This window comes from Prinia subflava, chromosome 13 (genome assembly GCF_021018805.1).
Source record: "Prinia subflava isolate CZ2003 ecotype Zambia chromosome 13, Cam_Psub_1.2, whole genome shotgun sequence".
NCBI classification, from domain to species: Eukaryota; Metazoa; Chordata; class Aves; order Passeriformes; family Cisticolidae; genus Prinia; species Prinia subflava.
The window spans coordinates 8016863-8038834 of NC_086259.1; the positions used below are offsets into that span (position 1 = coordinate 8016863).

At 39.8% G+C, this 21972-nt stretch overlaps 1 protein-coding gene across 4 annotated transcripts in view; it reads left to right on the top strand.

Moving 5' to 3' along the window:
- Nucleotides 1-21972, top strand: part of PHKB (phosphorylase kinase regulatory subunit beta) — a 71165-nt gene that overhangs the window by 40680 nt on the left and 8513 nt on the right. For all 4 annotated transcript variants that reach the window (XM_063410654.1, XM_063410655.1, XM_063410656.1 and 1 more), the window contains 13 exons: nucleotides 4818-4873; nucleotides 5047-5140; nucleotides 8588-8671; nucleotides 8860-8964; nucleotides 9776-9858; nucleotides 9937-10027; nucleotides 12375-12436; nucleotides 12525-12687; nucleotides 13479-13560; nucleotides 15664-15721; nucleotides 17447-17537; nucleotides 19095-19297; nucleotides 21377-21511. In XM_063410654.1, coding sequence (XP_063266724.1) covers nucleotides 4818-4873; nucleotides 5047-5140; nucleotides 8588-8671; nucleotides 8860-8964; nucleotides 9776-9858; nucleotides 9937-10027; nucleotides 12375-12436; nucleotides 12525-12687; nucleotides 13479-13560; nucleotides 15664-15721; nucleotides 17447-17537; nucleotides 19095-19297; nucleotides 21377-21511 — 1307 coding nt within the window. The remainder of the gene's footprint in view (nucleotides 1-4817; nucleotides 4874-5046; nucleotides 5141-8587; nucleotides 8672-8859; nucleotides 8965-9775; nucleotides 9859-9936; nucleotides 10028-12374; nucleotides 12437-12524; nucleotides 12688-13478; nucleotides 13561-15663; nucleotides 15722-17446; nucleotides 17538-19094; nucleotides 19298-21376; nucleotides 21512-21972) is intronic.

Consider the following 21972-nt stretch of genomic DNA (forward strand, 5'->3'; position numbering starts at 1 on the left):
AAACAGCTGCTGCAGTATTTTGGGTGGTTTCACTGCTACAGTATCAGGGCAAAATGTTCTTCATGCAGATGTCAAATGGGTCATCCCTAGGAGAAGGTTAAAGATGCAGAGATGCCCTGACGTGGCTCAGATGGGCTGTACCAGCAAAGGTCTTCAAGTTCTAGACAAGAATCTTGAGTTTGGCTTTATAAATCCGCATTTTAGATTTGCTTAACCAGTTTGCCTGAATATTTGATGATGCCATTTTATCTAATTGAGCTAATTTATGCAAAATGAGTATCTAGTATTTGCCTTAAAGTGCAGGGAAAATGACTAAAAATACCATGCAAAATGAGAACATAGCACGTCTTAATGATGTCTTCAGAAATCAAAAGTAGTTTTTTCTCTTTAATGATGTCTTCTGTTTTCCATATAGATAAAGAATTATTCAATTAAATTGAACACAAAACTATTTCCACTTGTATTAAATTTTATTCCTGTAAGCAATAAACAAGGATATGTAAAAATTTCAGAGGCTTGTGTATATAAATTTTGTTGTGATACAGTGTTTTGAAAGGAGATGTACCAAAATGAAGGCTTTTAAAATTTTTATTTGAAGCTCTGTGCTAAGTAAATATTTCTTCAAGAAATGTGTTTTCTATGTAGTCATATTTTCATTTTGTGGTTGCATTGACTATAAACTCTAAACACTCGCCGCTGAAAAATGTGATTAATTTAATATATTTGTAGCTTTGGTGCCACTACAAAAATATGTCTGATACCCACATAATAGTGTAGATTTAATCAAGCAATGGAAAGTATTTCAAATATTCCAACCTTGCTTTTACAGCTTAGAAGCATCAGTGAAGGTCAAGGAAAGTCAGGTAATACAGACCTCCAAAGGCAAAAGTGCTATGAAAACTGTATATATAACTATGTATAATTACAGCTGAGAGTGCATCAGAAAAATCAGCTCAAGGACACTCTTATGGTAGAAAACTCGTGGAAAACTGAGGCATCAAATGAGCAGTGCAGTAGAAACATAATAGCCACTAATACTAATTTTGTCTGTTTATAGTTTGAAGGAAATGTTTTTTCTCCTAATTCAATGCCAAAGCCAGTTATTTTCCACTTTCAGGAGGCTGTGTCCATATGTTCTTTCTTGGGGAAGTGCCAGAGTGGTGCTGGAGCAGGGCTGTCTTTGTTGTGTTTAATGTGTGTTCCAGAACACACTGAAGGCTAACAGCAGCAGAGAGCTGCTTTCTCCTCTGCTGTGCAGTTCTAATGGTCAGCTTAGAGCCCACTCAGGAGTTCAAAGGAAATGGAATCATCAAAAGGAGATAAAGCAGGGAATTCTGGTTCAGGGTGATTCCTTAGAAGAGCTTGTTTTGTGACTGCTCTTTAGTGTCTCAGATTCAGGGGAGATGCTAGCTCGGTTTGGGTTGTTGCATTCTGTTTTGGGAGGATGCAGTGTAGAAGAGGGCCTGGATGATAACAGGAATGTTTCAGAAATGAGGTAGGGTGGGGGGTTGCTGGAATTGTTTTGTATTTTACTGGCACAAAGCTGATTTATTGCTGTTTTATATTTAATTTCATCTTTAACAAAAAAATCATAATCTAACTAAATTGCCAGAGTAGGATTATTTTATCTTCTGAGTTAAACTGAAATATGTGTTTGGGGTTACAATTAATTGACTGAATCCTCTGCATGTGATGACTGTATTCTTTTAATGTTTTGCTGTGTAGAGTTAGCAGTCCTTTTTAAGGATTTTATTTCAGGTGCTGGGAATTAAGATTAATGCCTATTGATGAAGAGAATTGGGAATAGAATAGTCAAAATAATAGACGGCTTATTTTTAATTTTCAGGGAAATAGATAACATGTAAAGAATGAACTAAAATTGTTACTTACAGATAGACTGAGATATTTTAAGACTTTTATGTTAAGGATTAGAACACTGGATGATTTGTTTTGTCATGTTAATTGTAAACACATTCTTGCATTCATTCCAATTAATACAATTGTCTACCACAGGTAACACATTTCTAAACCTTCCCAATGCTGGTTTGGAATTTGAGGCATATACATATGTGCTGTGTTTGATTTCAGGGGGCTGGTGTGACAGTGCCAGTGGGCACAGGGTGTCAGCAGTGGTCAGTGCTGCCAGGCAGCTCAGGGACAGTGGGCACAGGGTGTCAGCAGTGGTCAGTGCTGCCAGGCAGCTCAGGGACAGTGGGCACAGGGTGGGCAGCAGTGGTCAGTGCTGCCAGGCAGCTTAGGGACAGTGGGCACAGGGTGTCAGCAGTGGTCAGTGCTGCCAGGCAGCTCAGGGACAGTGGGCACAGGGTGTCAGCAGTGGTCAGTGCTGCCAGGCAGCTCAGGGACAGTGGGCACAGGGTGGGCAGCAGTGGTCAGTGCTGCCAGGCAGCTCTGGCACAGCTGGGTTGTGGTTCAGGAGCAGGCAGGGGGTCATGGGGGTACGGTGCAGTCTCTCCCATTGTGAGCTGTTCCCTTTACCTCTCCTTGCTCCACGTGCTTGGGAAGCCCAGTGGGTGCCATTTCCGTCGGGGCTCTTCAGTGCTGTGCCCCCTTTCTCACATGCTCACGATGAATGGGGTTTTGTCAGAGTTCTGAGGTTTCCTGGCAGTGTAAGCACAAAGGCACACTGATAACACCTGTGCAGTGAGAGGCTGGTACTGAGCTGCTTTCTCTGCTTGTGCCAGGAATGGAGTCAGGGATTTTTCCCTTTATCCTACCTCCAACAGTTTATAACCTTGTTAAAAACTGTGATTTTTTTTCCTTTTTTTTTTTTAATTCTCCTTTTTGGAGAGGAAGAACAACTAATCAGTCTTTTATCTTGTTCTTCTGAGGCATATTTATCATCTGCACAGCGTGCAGAATCCAGCTGAAACAGACCCTTCTGCCAAGGATCCAAGGTGGCAGCTCCAGGCAGGAGGGGGAGCCTGGGCAGGGGGGCTGTTGTGCTGGCTTGGGGAGACAGTGATGGATGTTGTGGGAGCAATACCTGAACTAGCCTTATTAGACAAATGTGAAAGCCAAGATGTTAAAAAGGAATTTTTAACAGCAAGATTTATTTAATAGATTATCTAGCAGTTTAAGGCTTTTCCATATCTCTTTTTCTAAAATATACAGCAAATACTATATAGCACAATCATCATTGGGAAAGAGTTACTTCCTTTTTTTGAGTGTTTTATCTATTGTTTTCATCTGTGTTTCTCTAGGCTGCTACTTGTGATCCTCCAAGCTGTGGCATGTCAAATGACAGTAACAGTAACTTTCTGTTTGATGTTGCAGCAATCCCCTAGTTGTTGCAATGATGGTTGAATTTTTTCCACAATACTTTAAAGATCTAGCAGTTTTTCACACAGATTTGGTATTGTCCTAGTTGTGTTGCAGCTGCATTTGTGTAGTCCTGGCCTGTGTTAGAACCACCATTTAGTGACTGCTGTAATGAATCCTGTCCTTGGCTGTGTGTGAGGGGCAGAACTCACAGGTTATGTACAATTGTGAAGGGGCTCTCTCGTTCTCAGATGTGGGAGGGCCTTTGCTTTTTCCTTCACATGCAATGATTATGGCTGAGGTTTGGGTTGAGTTTTCCTACTGTTTGTATAAGTGCAAGTGGTACACATTGTGCAAGTTATGCACAAGGATCTTATTCTGAGCAGGGAAATCTTCTAATGTCCCTTGAACTTCTGACTGCTTCATCTGGTCTGTTCGTGCACTCACTTTCACCAGAAACTCATTTCATGTGGCAAAACGTCCAAAATTTTTAGTGCAAATGTAGTGCTGACAGACTTCTGGGAAAAAGTTACCAAGAATTTCTTCTGCATATCCCTAAGGTCTTTATTGATGGGATTCACTGAAGGCTCACAGCTGCCTGTGCAACCATTCCCTCTGAACTTCTCGTTCTAAGTCAGTGTCTGTCCCTCTGTCATCACAAAAAATTCTGTCTTTTTATATAGTCCTTAGAAGACGTGTTTAACTTCTATCGTTCATGTTCTGGCAGTTTCTAGACAAAAGTAGACAAAAGCATTTTAGCAATGAAAATGTGAGCTGCTCTGTATTATTTTACAGTCAGTGAATGCCAGAGGAGTGAACAGGGACCAGGGAGGTTGTTCATAGCTCATTCTGCCAGAGACAGGAAAGGTGAATTGCCAGATTGAGACCCATGGGGTCAAGTCAATGATTTCACCCAACACCTTGAATTCACTCCTATTTGCATGGTTTCCTGATGTAAAATACTGGTACTTATTTCAAACATGAAGTGTCTGTGTAATAAACAGTGCAAGGAAATGCAGCTGTCTCTTGTAAAATATAATATGTCTTTCATGTGCAGACATGAGAGCAGCTGTCTGATGACAATTTTTCAGAATAAAGGGTTGAAATCACCAGGTCATTATTTATAAGTGAATTTTATTGTTTGCCCAAAAAGCTGAGTAATTTCACTCATTGCAAAAATATGTATCAAAACGTTAAGTCATGTTAGGCTTATAGGAGATGTATTAATTGGATAATTTCTACATTTTTATATGAATTCCCTATGTAGTTCTTCTTAATTAATGAAACCCCCAAACTAATCCAGATAGTGTAATGATTACCAGAAGTCTGTATTCTCCAAAATGTGTCTTGCAGAGTATTATTGCTACAACAGGCTTCCTGTAGGCTTGAGATGTATAAATCTTTCCATTTGCTCACACCACAAGAAAAAGCAATGCAGACAGTGCTGGCTGTTTAAATAGCCACTGTCTCTGCTCATGCTATATTGAATAAAATCTTTAGTTAGCAATGCCAGTAATGATTTTGTCATTATTTTCCAGGGTCCTTTAGAAAATGATTTGGTGGTACACGTGGCCCTGATAGCAGAAAGCCAGCGGTATGTATTTACTTTTGTTGAGTACCTGTGTGTTAAGGAAGGGTTGAACAATACATCTGAAATGGTGTAAAATAAAATACTGCTGTATTGTATATTGTATACATCTGCTGCCAAGAGAATTCTTAAAACTATTCTGCGATTTGTCATTAAATGTATCTGTATTTCTTTTGTAGCCTACAAGTTTTTCTGAACACATATGGCATCCAAACTCAGACCCCCCAGCAGGTGGAACCAATTCAGATATGGGCTCAGAAAGAACTTGTCAAAGTAAGGAATTGTGCATTTAAAATTATTTATCCAGAATCTGTGTATTTCTTTTGTAAAAACAGGGATTTTTATTGAGCTATTAGCCTTGTATCTCCCTAAGCTGTTGTCCACATATTTCTGTCCTCCTATAGCAGTTGCAAGGTGTGCTTGCAGTGGAAGTTACAGGTGCCTGCAGCTTTCAGGGAAATGTGGGAGCCCACATGCTCTGTATTATCTGATCAGGCTTGTTGTCTGAGCCACTTTCAAAGTATAATGAATGAATAATAAAATTTTAATAACATTAGCAGCTTGGTAAACTGAACGAATCTTGATGGAGGAACAAGCAAATGAGCAATAGTCAAAGAAATGGATTAAGGCAGTAGGCATAAACCATCACAGGATTTCATAGTGCAGCCCCTGTAACAGGCAATATCCACACCTCTGTCACTGTTTTCCCTTGGATTGGCTATATCCAGTAAGTTTTGTGTTGGAAATCCTTTTTGGTTTAGCTCTTTGGCTAACCACAGTTAGAAATCACTGGGATGGAGGATCATCTTCAGGATCCCCCTCCTGAGGGCTCTGTTTTCTATAGGGCAAGCAGTCTCCTGAGGGGCAGCCACATCCTTCCAGGCCTAGGCTGGCCCTGCTGTCCTGGCTGCAGATCAGGTTCACAGAGCTCCTGCCTGCCCCTGTGTTGTGCAGAGGGTCTCAGACAGGAGCAGTGCAGTGACAGTTCTGTTTGTCAGCCCTGAGGTCCCAGCTATAGAGCAGATCACTGGGTGAGGCTCTCCCTCAGAAATAGGGTCACATGGACAATCATCTGTGGCAGGACTCTGTAGGACACAAGAAAAAAAGTAAACCCAAAAATAGAGAATGTAGCAACACATTTCAGGCTTCTTAAGTTTGCAAGGATGAAGGATGTGCTAAACCTGGCTGTGGCTTATTCAGAAAAAGGCTTACCCCGAATAACAGCTGTCACTAACACCTAAAGGACTAAAACAGGGAGGAGAGAAATATCCGTGTTTCTATTCATCTTTGATCATTTCTGAACCCATTTTTACTCACTAGCTTTCATGCTAATGTATTCCAAAATATGTTCTCTTTGTCTGTATCTGTCCTGAAATTCTGTACTGAAACTTTAGTTTAATGAAGGAATGCTCCATAATTTTGCTATACAAGTATATATTGTCTCTCTGTCATCCATCACTTCTTTGGTTTCCCTGACAAAACCATGAGACCTTCATTAAGTTTTATTATTACCAGTTAAATTCCTATCTATGAAAAATCTGTATTAGGATCTATTTTTCTAAAGTTGTTGAGACATCTGGCAATTCTGACACTTCCTTTATCCCCATGATGGGTAGGTACAGCTGCCTCATCAAAATTTACTTTCTAAAGGAGTGCCATGAAAATATTAATTCACCTGACACGAAACCTCTTCCTAATGGGCTTCTAATAAAGGCTCTGCCAGAGCTGTGAAGTAAAGAGAGTGTTTGGGGTGTTATGAGAACTGGGGTTTATGCCAATCACCAAAGTGAACCAAAAAGCAAACAAACAAAAGCTCCTGGTAGTGTAGGTCATCCTTTGAGGGGAAAGGAAGCCAGCAGTGGAACAGTCAATGTGTTTTGGGGAATAGAAGGTTGATCCATGGAAAATACGGACCTCAATATTTCCTACTGTGATGCTGTCTGTTCTAAGGAGGATTAAATTTAATCAGAAACTTTTAAACTGCTCTAGCAGCACATGATAACAGTTTAAATCTCCAGACTTATTAACAGGCATGTGTCCAAAAAAGTGCTGTAAAACAAATGGATGGGGACTGAAAGTAGAACTTGAAATATGTAAAGATATCCACAAAGTGGAGCAGCAGGGGGTGAAAAGAGAAGGAAGAGATAAACAGTAAAATGGGACAAGATACACATAATACATAGGAAAAACGTGTATCTGGGGTGGAAGTACAGCACAGGAGAGGAGCAGAATACCCCTTAGGCAGGGACTGGAGAGGAAAGGTAGCACAGAAACAGATGGTGTGCAAGAACACTGCGTTTTGGGTCATGCTCATAAATCAACCCAACAGCCCAGTCTGCTTTCACAGCCATTTCTTGCTATTAGCAGCTTAATAATCCAGAATTGAAGGGCTTTTTAATAAAAAAACCCAAAGGTGCGTGGAGCAGCTGGACTTGAATGAAACTGTGCATTGTTCAGTGCCTGGTGCTGCATCTGAGTTTTGATTGTAACAGATGAGGATAGAGAACTCTCATTAGAGGAGGAAACTGCTTTAGTGGCCTGTGTGTCAACATGGGGCCTCAAGCTACAGAGTCCTCAAGGGAACAGACAGTGTTACAGTACCAGTGCAGCTCTGCTTTTGTTAAGGAAGCATTTCATGTTGTGCATTCCAGTAAAATGAAGGCCCTTTTAGTGTTAAATTGCCCTGTCTCCGTTCTTCCAGTCTCCCTTATTTACCTACCACAGGAAGAGGTTCAGCATTGTTTGGCTCTGTTATGCACAGATGGGTTATTGAAAGCTATCAGTGTTCTGATGCCCCCATCCTTCCCCACTTGAATACAGTTCCTTACTCTGCATGAACAGGTCATGTAGGTAATTTTGTTTATTTTCTTTTTTAAATAGCTCTTGGTATTAATGCAGAAACATGGGCAGGAAGGCCCCAGGCTGACAGCAATAGAAAGCTATTGAGTGTAATGTTTGTTCAAGTGGTTCCTTTCATTTGCTTCTGAATTATCTTCCTATAACATAAAGAAAGATTGAACTTCGGAAAATGTTCAGAATTCTGAATATTCTGCAGTAATGGCAGGCTCCTTATCTGAAACAGGCTAAGTAAGGACAAATTACATCTTTCAGGCAGGGGTAACTGACAGATTTTTACTGTATTGCTCACAGATTAGTTGTTTTCTTTTGGTTTTATATCCATACAATGTAATAAGTGAAGACTGTTGTTCCGAAATTGTATCAACTGAAGTAATGCTAGCATACATAACTCTAATAAGAATCAGGCTATGAATAATGAGATAATTCCCTCTTGCTTGTATTGCTGAAGCATTAATTTTCCAGATTTGTACTAAAATTAGAATAAAGATCTTTAAAGGGTTCTTATATTACTCCTTTACTTTTGTATCCATTCTCAAAAAGCATTACAGAAGGCAAATTTTGCTAGCCAATAAATGCAAATGATCCTTTAAAAATTATTTCAATAAGCAATTTGAAAAACCAATAAATATTCTACTTACATAGACCAGAAAAGTAATAGGAGCAAGAAGTTAATAAAAAGACCTAATATAGGAAACAACAAGTGTTTTTAAAAAAACCAACCCTGAATAGCAAAACCAGCCACACTTTCTGAATCATTTTCTAATCAAAGCAGACTGCACACAGCCTTCTTTGAGACGTGGCAGGAGCATGAGAAAGGCTGGTATCTGGGTTTTTATCAGTTTTCATGATTCTTTCTCACAGGCTTACTTCCATTTGGGAGTCAATGAGAAATTGGGATTATCTGGAAGGCCGGACAGACCCATAGGATGCCTTGGAACATCAAAGGTTATTACAAGAAAAGTTTATATTCTCATAATTGATAAATATTTTACATAAACATTTAGCCTGTATGATTTCAACTAGAATTGAAATGTAATGTTATTTTATGCATATTTTATGACTTTCAAGTCCTTGTATTTGGCTCTGATGAATGTTTTAAAGAAAAGATTAATGGAAGTTTTTCCTCTCAACAGATTTATCGAATACTAGGGAAGACTGTAGTTTGCTACTCGATCATTTTTGATCTCAGTGATTTCTACATGTCTCAGGATGTTATGATGCTGATTGATGACATTAAGGTATTTGTAACTTTTCCTTTGAGTTACTGACAAAAATAGCCTGTAGAAGAAGAAATTGTGCAGTCTGATAAAGCAGAAGACTGAAAGGGGAACACAGTACAGTGTGTACTATTATAATACAAAAATAAACTTGCAGCTAGAAAGTGTATTGAGACAAATATCCTGTCAGCCCAGTATGAGTTCTAGTGAGTATCTCTCTGTGACAAAAAAACCTGTCCACAAAGTGACTGGGAGTGCTGTAGGGCAGCAAGCAAGTTATCGTTTGTTTCTTTGGGAGAACAAATGTTCTTGGCTGAAAAAAGGAACAAGACTGGTGTTTACAGGAGATATGAGAGCCTTACCTGGAGGAAACACTACTTGATTTTGCACAAATATTGAAACCTGCCCTCTTCCCTGCCTGGAGGGTTGGCAGCAGTGCAGAGCTCACCCACCACATGCCCTGGGCTGGAGCACCAACATCAGTGCACGGAAGGTGGCCCTGGTGCTCCCATCCCAGTGGCTGGGATTCAAGCCCTGCCTCCCCACACACATTTTCTAGGTCGTTGCCTGTAGTTCAGAGTGCTGCACTGTCTCACATTTGCTCCATGATCCATACATCTGCTTAGTATCTCCAGAACACTTAGGAAATGGCAGGGCTTGACAGCGGCTTGCGCCTGTTGCAGAAATCTGTTGGTGCTTTAGTAGCTGAGGAGTTTTTACCTTGGGGTTTTCAGGGCTGTGGGTGCTCTGATGTCTGGTGCTGTGTGCTCAGGGGGGCTGTGCTTGCTGTGTTGTTTGGGAGGTTTTGTGAGTGCTGTTCTTCCCTGCCCAGAACGCCCTGCAGTTCATTAAGCAGTACTGGAAAATGCACGGCCGGCCCCTGTTCGTGGTGCTCATCCGGGAGGACAACATCAGGTAGGGAGAGAGGAGCAGGGTTTGCAGTGTGGGATGGACCTGAGTGCGAGACTAATGGAGTTCTGCTTCAAATTTCAGAGGGAGCAGATTCAGCCCCATCCTAGATATGCTGGCAGCCTTCAGAAAGGGGGTTGTTGGAGGAGTGAAGGTTCACGTTGACAGAGTACAGGTAAGGTGTTTCTCTGATTTCTCCTGGTACGTGTGTTCCTACTGCCTTTGGGGTTTGTGTGACTTCTGATTTTATTTAGTTTCATAAAAGTAAAGAGCTGAGACTCAAGACATTTGGTGCGGTTTGTTTTATCTCAACAGAAACATGGGTTTATTTTAATTCCTTTTGATGAGTCTTTTGAAAGTCATAATCTTCACAGAGGATTTTCAGAAGGGAAATGGGTGTTTTTTCGTTAGGCAATCTTGTGAAATTACTACCAAAGGATGAAGTCACGGTGTCAAGCACTGAGGGATTTCTTTTGATTAGGTAATCACAGAGGGGGAAAAATGGTGCTTCACATGTATTAAAATTCTTACAAGAACTAAGATCTAGATTTAACATCTTTCTGTTTGAATGAATCTTAGAGCAGGAACATTCCTTCATTAAAATGTGAAAATTACCAAGACAGGTGCTGATTTTACATACTCCTATGTGCTAGTTAATCTTAGTTTACACTTATTGAACTATCCTTTTTTTGTAAGAGAGAAGACTAAAGACAGATTAATGACTCCTTGTTCCCCAGAAAATCAATAATTTGTAGAAGAGCTGGATCATTGAGAAAGGAAATGCTTCTAACTGTGATGGTTTAAGATATCCTTGGAACCTTTAAGTATTTACGTATTTCTCCTGCTCACACCTAGGTCATGTAGTCTCTCCTGGTACCACTGACTCTTCCTATAGCAAATGCCATTACTGCCCATGGAAAACCTTTCATTTGGCTGCAGGGTTGTTGTTGTGGTTTAGTTTGTTGTGGTTGTGGTAGGGCTGGTTTTTTGTTTGTTTGTTTTTGATTTAACTGCAATGACTTTCTTGCTTTGTGAGAAAGATTTATCAGACAAGAAATTTCTCCATCTCCCTGTGTCCTTATTCTAAATGCACTGGACAGCTATTGGGGAGTAAACTTTGCCTTCCATGCTCACTGACCTGAAAGATCCTTTTCCTAATATGAAAAGTAAGGAGTTGTTTTAAAGGGTTTAAGATGTTGACAGTCACTGGTCTTTGCTTTATTTCTTACCCATTAAAAGCACATGGGAAGGCTACAAACAAATATTAGTTTGGCTTGAAGGCCGATGGAGACGGTGGTGGGTGCTTTTCCTGCTGGGACACCCTGTGCCTGCTCCAGCAGCTGAACTGGAATCTCTGTCTTCCTGCACATTTTGTTGGCACATTTTATTAACAGTCTTGTTTCATTATAGGGCAGGATTTGGGAAAAGAACAAGGGACGTGTCTAATTCATGGTGTTTTCTCAAATAATTCATTTATTCCAACAAAATATATATTGATCTTTGTCAGTTGCCTTCAGCTGCTTCATTTAGATGCATGTTAAACATGGCTAAGAGAGAATGTGTCTTTAACTGGGTGAATGCTCTTTTTTTTCCTGTAAAATATACCAAATCTGATTTTATTTAAAATTTTGTATGCTCAGAAGTTTTGTAGCTCTTTTATGATTTTCACCTTCATTATCATCATGTGTTCAAGCAGATGTGCAAGGCAAAGAATGAATGGCAGCAGTAATGAAAGCAAAGCAGGGATTTTATATTCTGTCATCTCACAGCATAACTGATCAATGTTTTACTGCAACTCCTGTACAATGACAATGGAATGTAAAAGTTCACAAAACACACTCAGTTTTATTTGGCTAATGAGAACCATCAAAAGCAGTCTTAAAAATGCTGTAGTACAATACATTTCCCCTGGCAGTAGATAAATAGGAAATTCGTATAAATTCAGAGTGAATGAATTGTAATGACTACATCAGATAAATGCAGCACTGAGTTTCAGCTATGTAATCTTTTGAGATGGAAGTGTTTCCAAGCTGCATTTGATGTGCAAACTTAGGCCAGGCATGCTTGGATTAGGGAATGAAGGAGTGGGAATGCTCTTTGCCCTGTTTGCCTGAAACAATCAGTGAGGCTGACAGGAAAACTTCCCAGCCTTCAGCCATCCCTGGAATAATGAGCATTGGGATCCAGAACACGGGGACTGTGTAGGACTGAGGAATGCAAATCCTCAGTCCCAAGTGTTTTCATCAGCCTGGCTTAGGGGGGTGGACAGTGCCTGATGAAGATGGACAGGGAAAAAGAACAATGGAACATGAGCAGAAAGGAGACAGCAGCCCCAAGAGACTTCTGCTGCCTTAAGCTTTTTCCTCGCAAAAGAGCAAAAATACTCTGAAAGTGTAAAATATTTGCAATTGTGATAAACAAAGTACTTTCTCAATGGAAACCCCTGGCATCATACTGAGATGAAAAGACAGCTGTATAGTTATGTAGTTATTTTAAAATTTGTTTTCAATTTTTCATTTCAGACATTAATATCTGGAGCAGTTGTTGAGCAACTTGACTTCCTAAGCATCACTGAAACAGAAGAGTAAGGCTAAATATAAATAGTAGTGATTACTTACTTGGTTATTAAAATATTTTCTGAATCATGAAGAAATTAAATACTTATTTTTCAGGGCTCCTGTATTTAAGAGTTTGGAGGAGCTGGATCTTCCAAAACATTCAAAAGTCAAGAGACAATCTAGTACTCCCAATGCTTCTGAACTTGAGCAGCAACCAGATGTAAATATTAATGACTGGAAAAACAAGTCAACATATGAGATCCTGCAGAAACTTAATGTAAGAAAACTTGACAAAAGTACAGTGTAACTTCATTCTCATGAAATAAGAAATTCTGTGCTGATACTCATTTTACCAGCAGCCTACTTAGATCAGCATGGTCAGTGTTGGGGCACAGCTAATGACATAAAATGTCTGATGTTCCTCTCCATTCTCAGGGAATCCTCCTCTATCTTACCACAGAGCTTCCTGGCCCTTCATGTGTAACTCCTGGCTCTCCATTGTCCCAGCTGCCCCAGTGACCATCTGGGAGGGGATCCCTTTGTCCTGTGCCTTCAGGGCAGATATTTTATTGACAGACTGCAAGTCAAAAGAGTTGAGCAGTCGGTGTTCACTTGGATGGACTGGGAACTTCTTTGTGGCATCAAGGGATAGTTCCAGTCTGTACATAGGAAAACTACCAGGAACTGTTCTGGATCTAGTGTTGATACAAACACACAAACTGTTCTACTTAGTTCCCTATTGCATTACAAACATTTCTGCTGTAAATTAAAGGACCTGAGAACAAAAAATCAGGAAATTTGACCTTTTCCAAGGTCAAATTATAACAGCTTAATGTGATCTACAGAGAAGCCTCTGCAAGCAGTAGTGGCAAGGTTACTGCATATATAGGGTATGGAATAGTTGTGAAATCCCCTTGAAAATAAAACATGTAGACTTTTCCTTACATTAAAAAGAAGAAAAGGCATTTTGGTTTCACCTGAAATTTTTAATAGCTGTCCTGGCTTTGCTTCAGTGACAGTAGTCTGAAGGCTATGTGTGGTTCTGTTGTTGCTGTTTTTTTATTTAAGGACTGCAATTGCCTGGCAAGTCAAGTGTTACTCTCAAGTATATTGCTTAAAAGGGAAGGGCCGAATTTTATCACCAAGGAAGGTAAGAGCTTCTTCCATTTGGCTGTTGTGAGCACTGAGGAAGCAGCTGTATGTTTAGTTGCAATGAACATGAGTAATAGCTGTGCATGCCAGCAGTTGTGGAGCTCTTTTCTCTGCCATTTAGAGCAATTCCTGCATTAAACAGGACATGCAAATTGATATAGTGTGGTGGGGAATGAGCTGCTGGATATATGAATGCTTTTAGATTATTTGTAGGCCAGTGCTGTATCTGGTTGTAATTTTAAATGCCTAGAATAGAAAAAAATACAGGATTTGACCTTACAAAGAAAAGGGAAACAAAAGACAAGTCTAAATGTCTGTAACAGTCTGAACTATATATAAGGTTTTATACTGAATTTTTATTCTGCTTTGATGTAATCTGAGTTCAATATATCTGTGAAGCTCTGGTTTTGTATTATGGCTTTGTTTTAGAGCACAGGGTCTAAATTCCTGTAATATAATTCTGAAAAGGCTACTGAGGCTTTGGGATTTTGTGCTGCAAAGTTTGATGTTTTTTCTTTTTTTCCCAAAGATTGCTTTTTAGTTGTCTTTTCATATATGACTGCTCAGCAAAAGAGGGCTATTCAAATCAAATAATATACTCTTAATTGTTCAGCAAGCTGTGGGATTTCCTAGCTCATGTTACAGAGCCCTGCTTCCTAATTTTGGTATGAGATGGCTGGTTCATGTGGAGAAGAGCTGTCATACTGACATAAACATACATTATATCTCTATTGCTGTGTTAAAAATGTCATAGAATCTGTAGGATATTCTGAGCTGGGAGAGACCCCCAAGGATCACTGTCCTTCCCAGGACACCCCCTGTGCCTGAGAGCTTCCTGAGCTCTGTCAGGCTGCTGCTGTGCCCACTGCCCTGGGGAGCCTGATCAGTGCCCAGCCACCCTCTGGGTGAAGGAGCTTTTCCTGATATCCAACCTGAACCTCCCCTGGCTCAGCTCCAGCCGTTTCCTCAGCTCCTGCCATTGGTCACCAGAGTGAGGAGATCTGGTGCTGCCCCTCGTGAGGATGTTGCAGACCCCCAAGAGGTCTCTCCTCAGTCTCCTCTGCTCTGGGCTCAACAGGCCAGGTCACCTCAGCCACTCCTCACACGGCTTCCCTGCTAAACCCTTCACCATCTTCCTGTGCCTCCTTTGGATACTCTCTAATATCTTTTTATCTTTCTGCTGTTGTGGTGCCCAAAACTGCACACAGGGCTGGGAAGCCAAGTCAAGTGGAATAAAACATTGGCTATAACCCAGTGCATGGTTGCAGGCTGTGGTTGGAATCTGCACGTTAGGCCCGTGTAGGCTCTGAAGTGGCCTTCTCCAGCAGTTACCTGCAGGGTTGTGAGGCTCTGGGAGCCTCAGGAGCTTTCTGCAGTCCTTTGTAGGTTGTGTTCTTTGCTCTAGAGCCAGCCCAAGGCAGATTCCCTGACCTCTGTGAGCAGCAGTGTTACCACTTACAGCCACTGAATCATGATGATGAACTTAAAAACTCTGTTGAAATCAGTTAGGTCAAAAAAAGGGTGCAGTTGTGCCTCAGTGTTCAGAGCTAACTTGTGCAGACCTCTTGGTGCCATCCTATATAAAACAGAGAGTGATTTTAACCTTTTTAGTATGGACCTTGGATTAAATGGTCTGAGTCACTGACTAAGAGTTCACTGCATTCCCTGCATGGAGACTGCTGAGACTGACCTTAAAGAATCACCCAATCAATAAAACATAAATCTAAAAACAGAAGCTGAACAACTTTAAGTTCTGCAGTTTGAGGATGTACCTTATGACTGGGTGTACCTTTATAGGCCAAATCTGTATGTAAATTAATTTTCCCCAATACTTTGCAAGAACAGGGGATATTATAGGTGTCTCTACAGCATGAGCAGCAAATCCAGCTGAAATTTGGTTTGGCTTTCATAACAACACACACTGGGAGACAGGGGACTTGATTGCATCTGAATTTTAGATGTTGAGCATAATAGATAAGTGCTGTACTAAAGCAGATTCAGAATTAACTGGTCTCATCAAACTTGCCTTATTACTGTTAAATGAAAACCTGTGCATCTTTTTTTGCTTGTGTTTTTTCTTTTTTTTGTTCAATGCCTTTAGGTACTGTTGCTGAGCATATTGAAAGAATCTACAGACGAGCTGGCAGCAAAAAGCTCTGGTTTGTATACAAATATTGTGTTCTAGCTTACACAAGTCTTGTTTTCCTCATGTGTTTAGAGGAAGTAGGGCTGGATTCTCACACACCTAAAGGGGGAAAGTGGCAGCTTTCCTGACAGTTGTATTGGTGCATGGCAGCTGAAGGCCTGGTTTAATAGGCTTTAAACAATTAAGAAGCAGTTTCTTACTATTATCTTTTAAAATACAAAAGCAAAAGGCTGGTTTTGCACTGCTATTGCCAATACACAGGCCTCATTAAATTGAAATAATGTGACAAGAATGTTAATATTCTTATTTCTTACAGGGCATGATAAAATATTGTCAATAGCTTTATGTAGGAAGGCTGGTGATCAGATATAAATCATTTAAGCTGATGCACTAACTCAGATTTATTGCCCTGAAGTAATTTGCTTTGAGCCTTATTTTGACACAATAACTTTAAAAGATTTCAGCAAGTAGGTTGATATTTACATGTTGTTTATTAATTTCTTTGCCCTGAAGCTCAGTAGAAGTTTAATTTCTTTTTATCAAAGTCAAGCCTGTCCTGAACTCTGTTTCCTCACTCTGTAACTATTCATAACAGGTCAGTAAATATAAATACGTTTTTCATTTTTGTCTCTATATACAGTTAAATGGGCCTTTGCCAATAATGAGATAGAACCAAAGTACCTTGGTGGTATTTTTTGTAATTAATAAAAATCAGAAGTATTTTTAGGAACAAAATATGTAAACTGTTTTTCATTTCTCTTCCATGATTGCCATGTGACACACATATAGGTTGGTGTTGCGCTACAGTGCTGCATTTGCACAGAAATTTTCTTCTTCTATAACCCCACATATTACTACTTTACTGGTACATGGGAAACAGGTAAAGTGCCCAGAAATCTGAAGTGCAGCTCTGTGAGAATTTTTTTTTGCTTATTTGCATTTTGATAGTATCAGCTAATGCATTTTTGAAATGCTTTGCTCTTGATCTTAAGGAGTGTGTAGCAGTTTTCACATGAATCAACATCAACTGTTTGGGTTTTTTACTAACACCACAGATTATTACAGCCTATTTCTCATCTCTGTGAATAAATGATTCTTAGTAGCCTCAAAATCTGTGCTAGAAAAGCTCAATTATAGGTCTTTCTGGTTTGTATCTTGTCAGGAAGTTATTATTAAATGTATTCACATCTTTAACCATCTACTGCCTATATGGAAAAATGTAGTTTTTAGAAGTTACAGCTTGTTTTTAACCTGGCAGGTGACACAAGTCTCTTCTTTTCATGCTGCACATGCAAAATGGAACCTCAGCATGGAACACACAGCAAGGCTTTGGTGTTATGTGTTATACTTGTTCTTGCAAAATCCTTCTGACTCTTCCTTAAATAGATTTAAAAATTACCAAAGTTATCTTGCAAAATGATGAAAATGTCATAAAAGAGGAGCTGGCATTTCTTACCTGCCTTTGGTTAAGATGGTGTTGAGAAGAGAACAAGAAGCTTTTTATGGAACTGGTAGTTTAATGAGTTCTAACTAGATATATTTTTGATCCATTAACCTATATCTGAAGTAAAAAATGAAAACCTACAGAAGATTGCATAAAATCTGCTCCAAATTCCACTTTGTAAATAATGTATATATTCAGAGTTATTTTTGAGATCTCTGCTGTGGCAGACTGCTATCTGAATTCATTAAACTAGCATGTGATATGTAGTGGGACTGCTCTGTTTTCTGCCCTCAGGTCTGTTGTGCGCTTCGCAGCAAGTCTTTTAGGTAAACTAGTGGACAGCCTTGCACCATCTATTACTAATGTTTTAGTTCAGGGCAAGCAGGTAAGTCTTTGCTCCTCAGAACTGCATTAAGGAATGATAACAGAAACTAAACAAATGGCTTGTTCATTTTGAAGGCCGCTGATGCTTCTTATAAAAGTATGCACTGGCTTAAAAAAAACCTTACCAAATAAGAGAAATCCAAAGAAAATAAAGATATGTTTAATAATTGTATTTGGAACTGAATAATAATTTTAACTAATGAAATAAGACTGGAAAGGCAGTTCAGCATTTATGGAAGGCAGGAAGGGGCATGATTTATGTAACTCCTTGGGTTTAAGGTCTCTGGGTAGACCTTGGAAACCTTTCCAGTGCCTAAAGGGGCTCCAGTAGAGCTGGAGAGATCTTTTGACAAGAATGTGTAGAGACAGGACCAGAGGGAATTGCTTTAAAATGAAAGAGGGCAGGTTTAGATTAGAGCTTAGGAGGAAACTCCTCCCTGTGGGAGTGAGGAGGGCCTGGCACAGGATGCCCAGAGTGGCTGCCCCATCCCTGGGAGTGCTCAGGCTGGAGGGGGTTTGGAGGAGGAACGTTGTAACGAGATGATCTCTAAGGTCCCTTCCCACCCAAACCTTTCTGTGTTTTCTATATGCCCTCTTACTTGACAAAAGTAGATGGAGTGAAATATTAAGGCATCTTTTGAAAGAAAGACTTCTTTAATGAAAATGTAACCACTCTCTGTGTGATTGAGCTTAAGACAACATGTGGGTGGCAGCTGAGCTAAAGGTCTTTTGGGGTTTTCTGTTTCAAAGAAAGTTTAATCATCAGTGTTTTTTCCTTTCCTAAGGAGAACATTATCTTTCCTCCCCAGCACAATAATTTTAATTAAACTCATGAATAGCTGCTTCAAAACAATAGGAATTGAGTGTCTCTGTATTTTTGTATTAAGTGTATGTATGTGTACACCTGCTCACATGCATTGCTGTTGTGTTACTCCAGACTGAGGTCTGGCTTTGTGCTTCTGCTGCTGCTCAGCTGCAGAGGACTGCACCTGCATGCAGCACAATTTGAGGCTATTGGCATCTTTTTAACCTGACCTCCCTTCCTTGATCACGTTATAACAATGGTTATTTACTGACAGAAGATGAAAAACAAAACAGAATTTTAATAAAATTCCTTTTTTTTGTGGTTAAACAATCCAGTACCAGCAATATGTTTTCCTAAAATTAAGGCTGTAACTTTTAGCATGCCAGTAGAAATAAGAAAACAAAACTATAAATTTAATTCTGAATTTTAATTGAGTTCCACAGCTGAAATGTATGAAGTGATTTAACTGTCTAAACCTAATGTACAGTCCTGATTATAACCAAAGCGGTGGTCTTGTATTTTTATTTTAATTTGGAAAAATATATTCCATATTCACTGTGGTTGTTAGAGAAGTTTATTACGTCAATAGCATCCAATTAACAGTATTAACAAGCATTAGCCCTTGTATAAAATTACCTTGTATTGTGAAATTTTTAACAAGCAAAGCAGAGTTGATGCAGTTTAGTTTCTGAATTGCTGTGCAGTGCTTTCCTTCCTGTCCCTGTCCTCTGAATTGTTTTCCCTGTACCGCAGGTGACACTGGGAGCTTTTGGCCAAGAGGAAGCAGTTATTTCTAACCCCTTATCACCAGCAGTGATTAAGGACATGATCTATGAGAAATGCCGACTACAAGATGAAAGAGAAGCTGTGGTGCAGCAGGAACTTGTCATCCATATTGGCTGGATCATCTCCAACTCCCCAGAACTCTTCAGTGGGATGCTCAAGATACGGATTGGGTCAGTGAAGCACCTATTGTCCTTTATTACCTCTGGCATTGCAGGTGAATGTACAGGCTTTAGAGAATCACAAACCAAGGTTAAAACATCGTTTACCTCCCACCTGTTCTCTTTAGTTCTTTGACAAGGTGACCTACAAATAGGCTGTGCTGGAGTGTTGTCACATTCCATGCTATCTGCATTTACTTTGCTACCCACAGAAGTTAATTAATTTTTTCACATTTAGGAAGAGACATGCATTTGAATAAGCACTTCTTTGAAGAGGCCAGGTGCTACTGACTGAGATTTCCAGAATCAGTGAGCACGCTTTAGAATCACAACTTAAGTGTTTCATCTTCCATACTTTTTCTATAGAGAAAAATACAGCATTTCAGCACTGGAGTTAGATACCATCAGCCTTTTTTCTAGCATACAAGATTCATATTTCTTCTTTAGCAGTACATTCCAGTCATCATAAAACCAAGAATTGCCTGTATTACATTTAACTGGAAGTATCCTTTTGCACTTAAATGCTTTTCTGTCCCCTTTACAGATCCATGTTACTCCTCTTTCCTCCCCTCCTTTATTCTCTGTAGCTAATCCTTTTTGAAATTTTTTTTCTTTCTCCCAAGGTTAATGCTAGAGATTCAATTTCCTTTATTCCAGTGTTATCACCCACTCCAGTGAGCAAAATTAACCTTCTCACAGAAGTGCCGTTCCAGTTTGATAATGATTTGATTTAGAGTCTTGTTATTGATTTGTTTTCAGGGTTTCATGTCGAAATAGATCAAGTTTCTGACAGCCCTATTACTGTAAAAACTCCCAGCCAGCTGACTTGAATTCACCTCTTATCAGTGAAGAGCTCAGCAGAAGGTCCACTCTTGACTTTGGTGTGGCTTGTAGGCCACTGCAAAGAGAAAATACCAGTGAGAGACACACACAGACACATTGGAGTCAGGAGTGGGGAAAGAATTCCTGAGCCAGCTGTGTGTTGTTAATCTTAGGAGAAGGACTCTCATCACCTGCTAAATTAAATGAAGGTAGCATGTTCTGTATAATGTCGTGGGCCCTAATACTCCCTGGTGTGTTGCACCTCCAGTGCACGGAAACCTGAGGTGTAAAGCAGCTGAATCAGCTGGCATCTCCAAATTCTGTGTAGGTACTAAGAACTCCCTAGAAAAGAAGATGACTCACATAAGCAAAACCATTCTGTACCTTGTTAGCTAAACAGTGAAATGACCACAGAATGTGCCTATAGAGGTGATAACCTGAATCTCTCACTGCATTTTCAGACAAACACAGAAAGGCTCTGATGTACCCAAGCCTTGATCAGGTGTTATGGACTATTTGAAGAAAAAAAGTTCATTTTCCTTTTGTTGGTAATGCCTACTTGAACTGAACCAGTGTAAAGAGTAAGAGGCTGAGTTCTGTGCTTGTCTAGCTTTGGATGTACCTGTGCCTTATTTCATCTTTGATACTGCTGGAGCGCTGCTTTTACATCATGTGCACAATAAAACTCAGCATTTTCCTTCAACACTTTGCCAAGTCCTGCCTCTCTGATACCTCAGGCTAAAAATCTTCACTGTTGCTGTATTTTTATTGAATCAAATTTTTTTTAAAAAGGAGCAGAAAAAGAAAGTGTGATAGACTGCAAAAAGGAATTTCAAAGGCTAAAACTGGAAATAAGCCCTGAAGTCTTCGTAAATGTAAAATGTTGTAAATTTTATGGCTTTTTAAATCTCATCAGCAAAATGCATATACAGTTAAGGCATAATTCTGAGCAGGAATTTTAACATCAAAAGGCAGGTAAATGTTGGTCTTAATGAACATGGAATACAGGGAATGTTGTCAAATCAATCTTCTCTATGGAAAACATGCTTCACAACACATTTCTTATAATCTGTGCATTATTCCTTTCAGCTTGTATCATGTTCCAATCAAACAGGAAGAGTAGGAGAATATTTGTCTGATATTTCATGCACCTCCTGACAGCCAAATAGCAGGATTGTGTGGAATTCTTATGAACTGTTTTATTAGACCAATCTTTTCTATTTGGAAACTTTGTATTTAATGAATAAATCTATTCCTCCCCTTCTGTAGATGGATCATCCACGCTATGAAGTATGAACTGAAAATCCGTGCTGGGGATTTGCCAGCCAAGGACTTGTACCAGATGTCCCCCAGTGAGGTGAAGCAGCTTCTGCTGGACATTCTGCAGCCCCAGCAGCCGGGCAGGTAACGAGCTGTGGGGCTGTGACCCCTGACTTCACTCAGAAACCTCTGTCCAAGTACATTTCATTCCTGATCTGCTTTCTGTGGGCCTGCAATCACCAGCCTTCTGTAATCAGTTATGTAATTTTTTAAGGGAAGGTAGCAAAAATGCACTTTTTTTCATTCTTTCACATGGGCCCAGGTTCTAGAATTGTTTCTTTTCTATTGCATATTCCCTTTTCAGCTTTATCTTTGTGGAAATCTCTTTATTGCCACAGAAAAGAGATCTGTCTGCTATAATATGATCTGTTACACTCTTTGATGTGGGAAAAGGAGCCAAAAATTACCCAATACCTCCACCTGAGTAACTTGTAAGAACCGTTTGTCTGCTGTTCAGTGCCTGCTTTCTTCTAGATTATTATATGAGTAAGAGCAGATGTTCTCTAGAATTCTTAAAAGATAGTGGTACTGCCTGAAACGTGGAA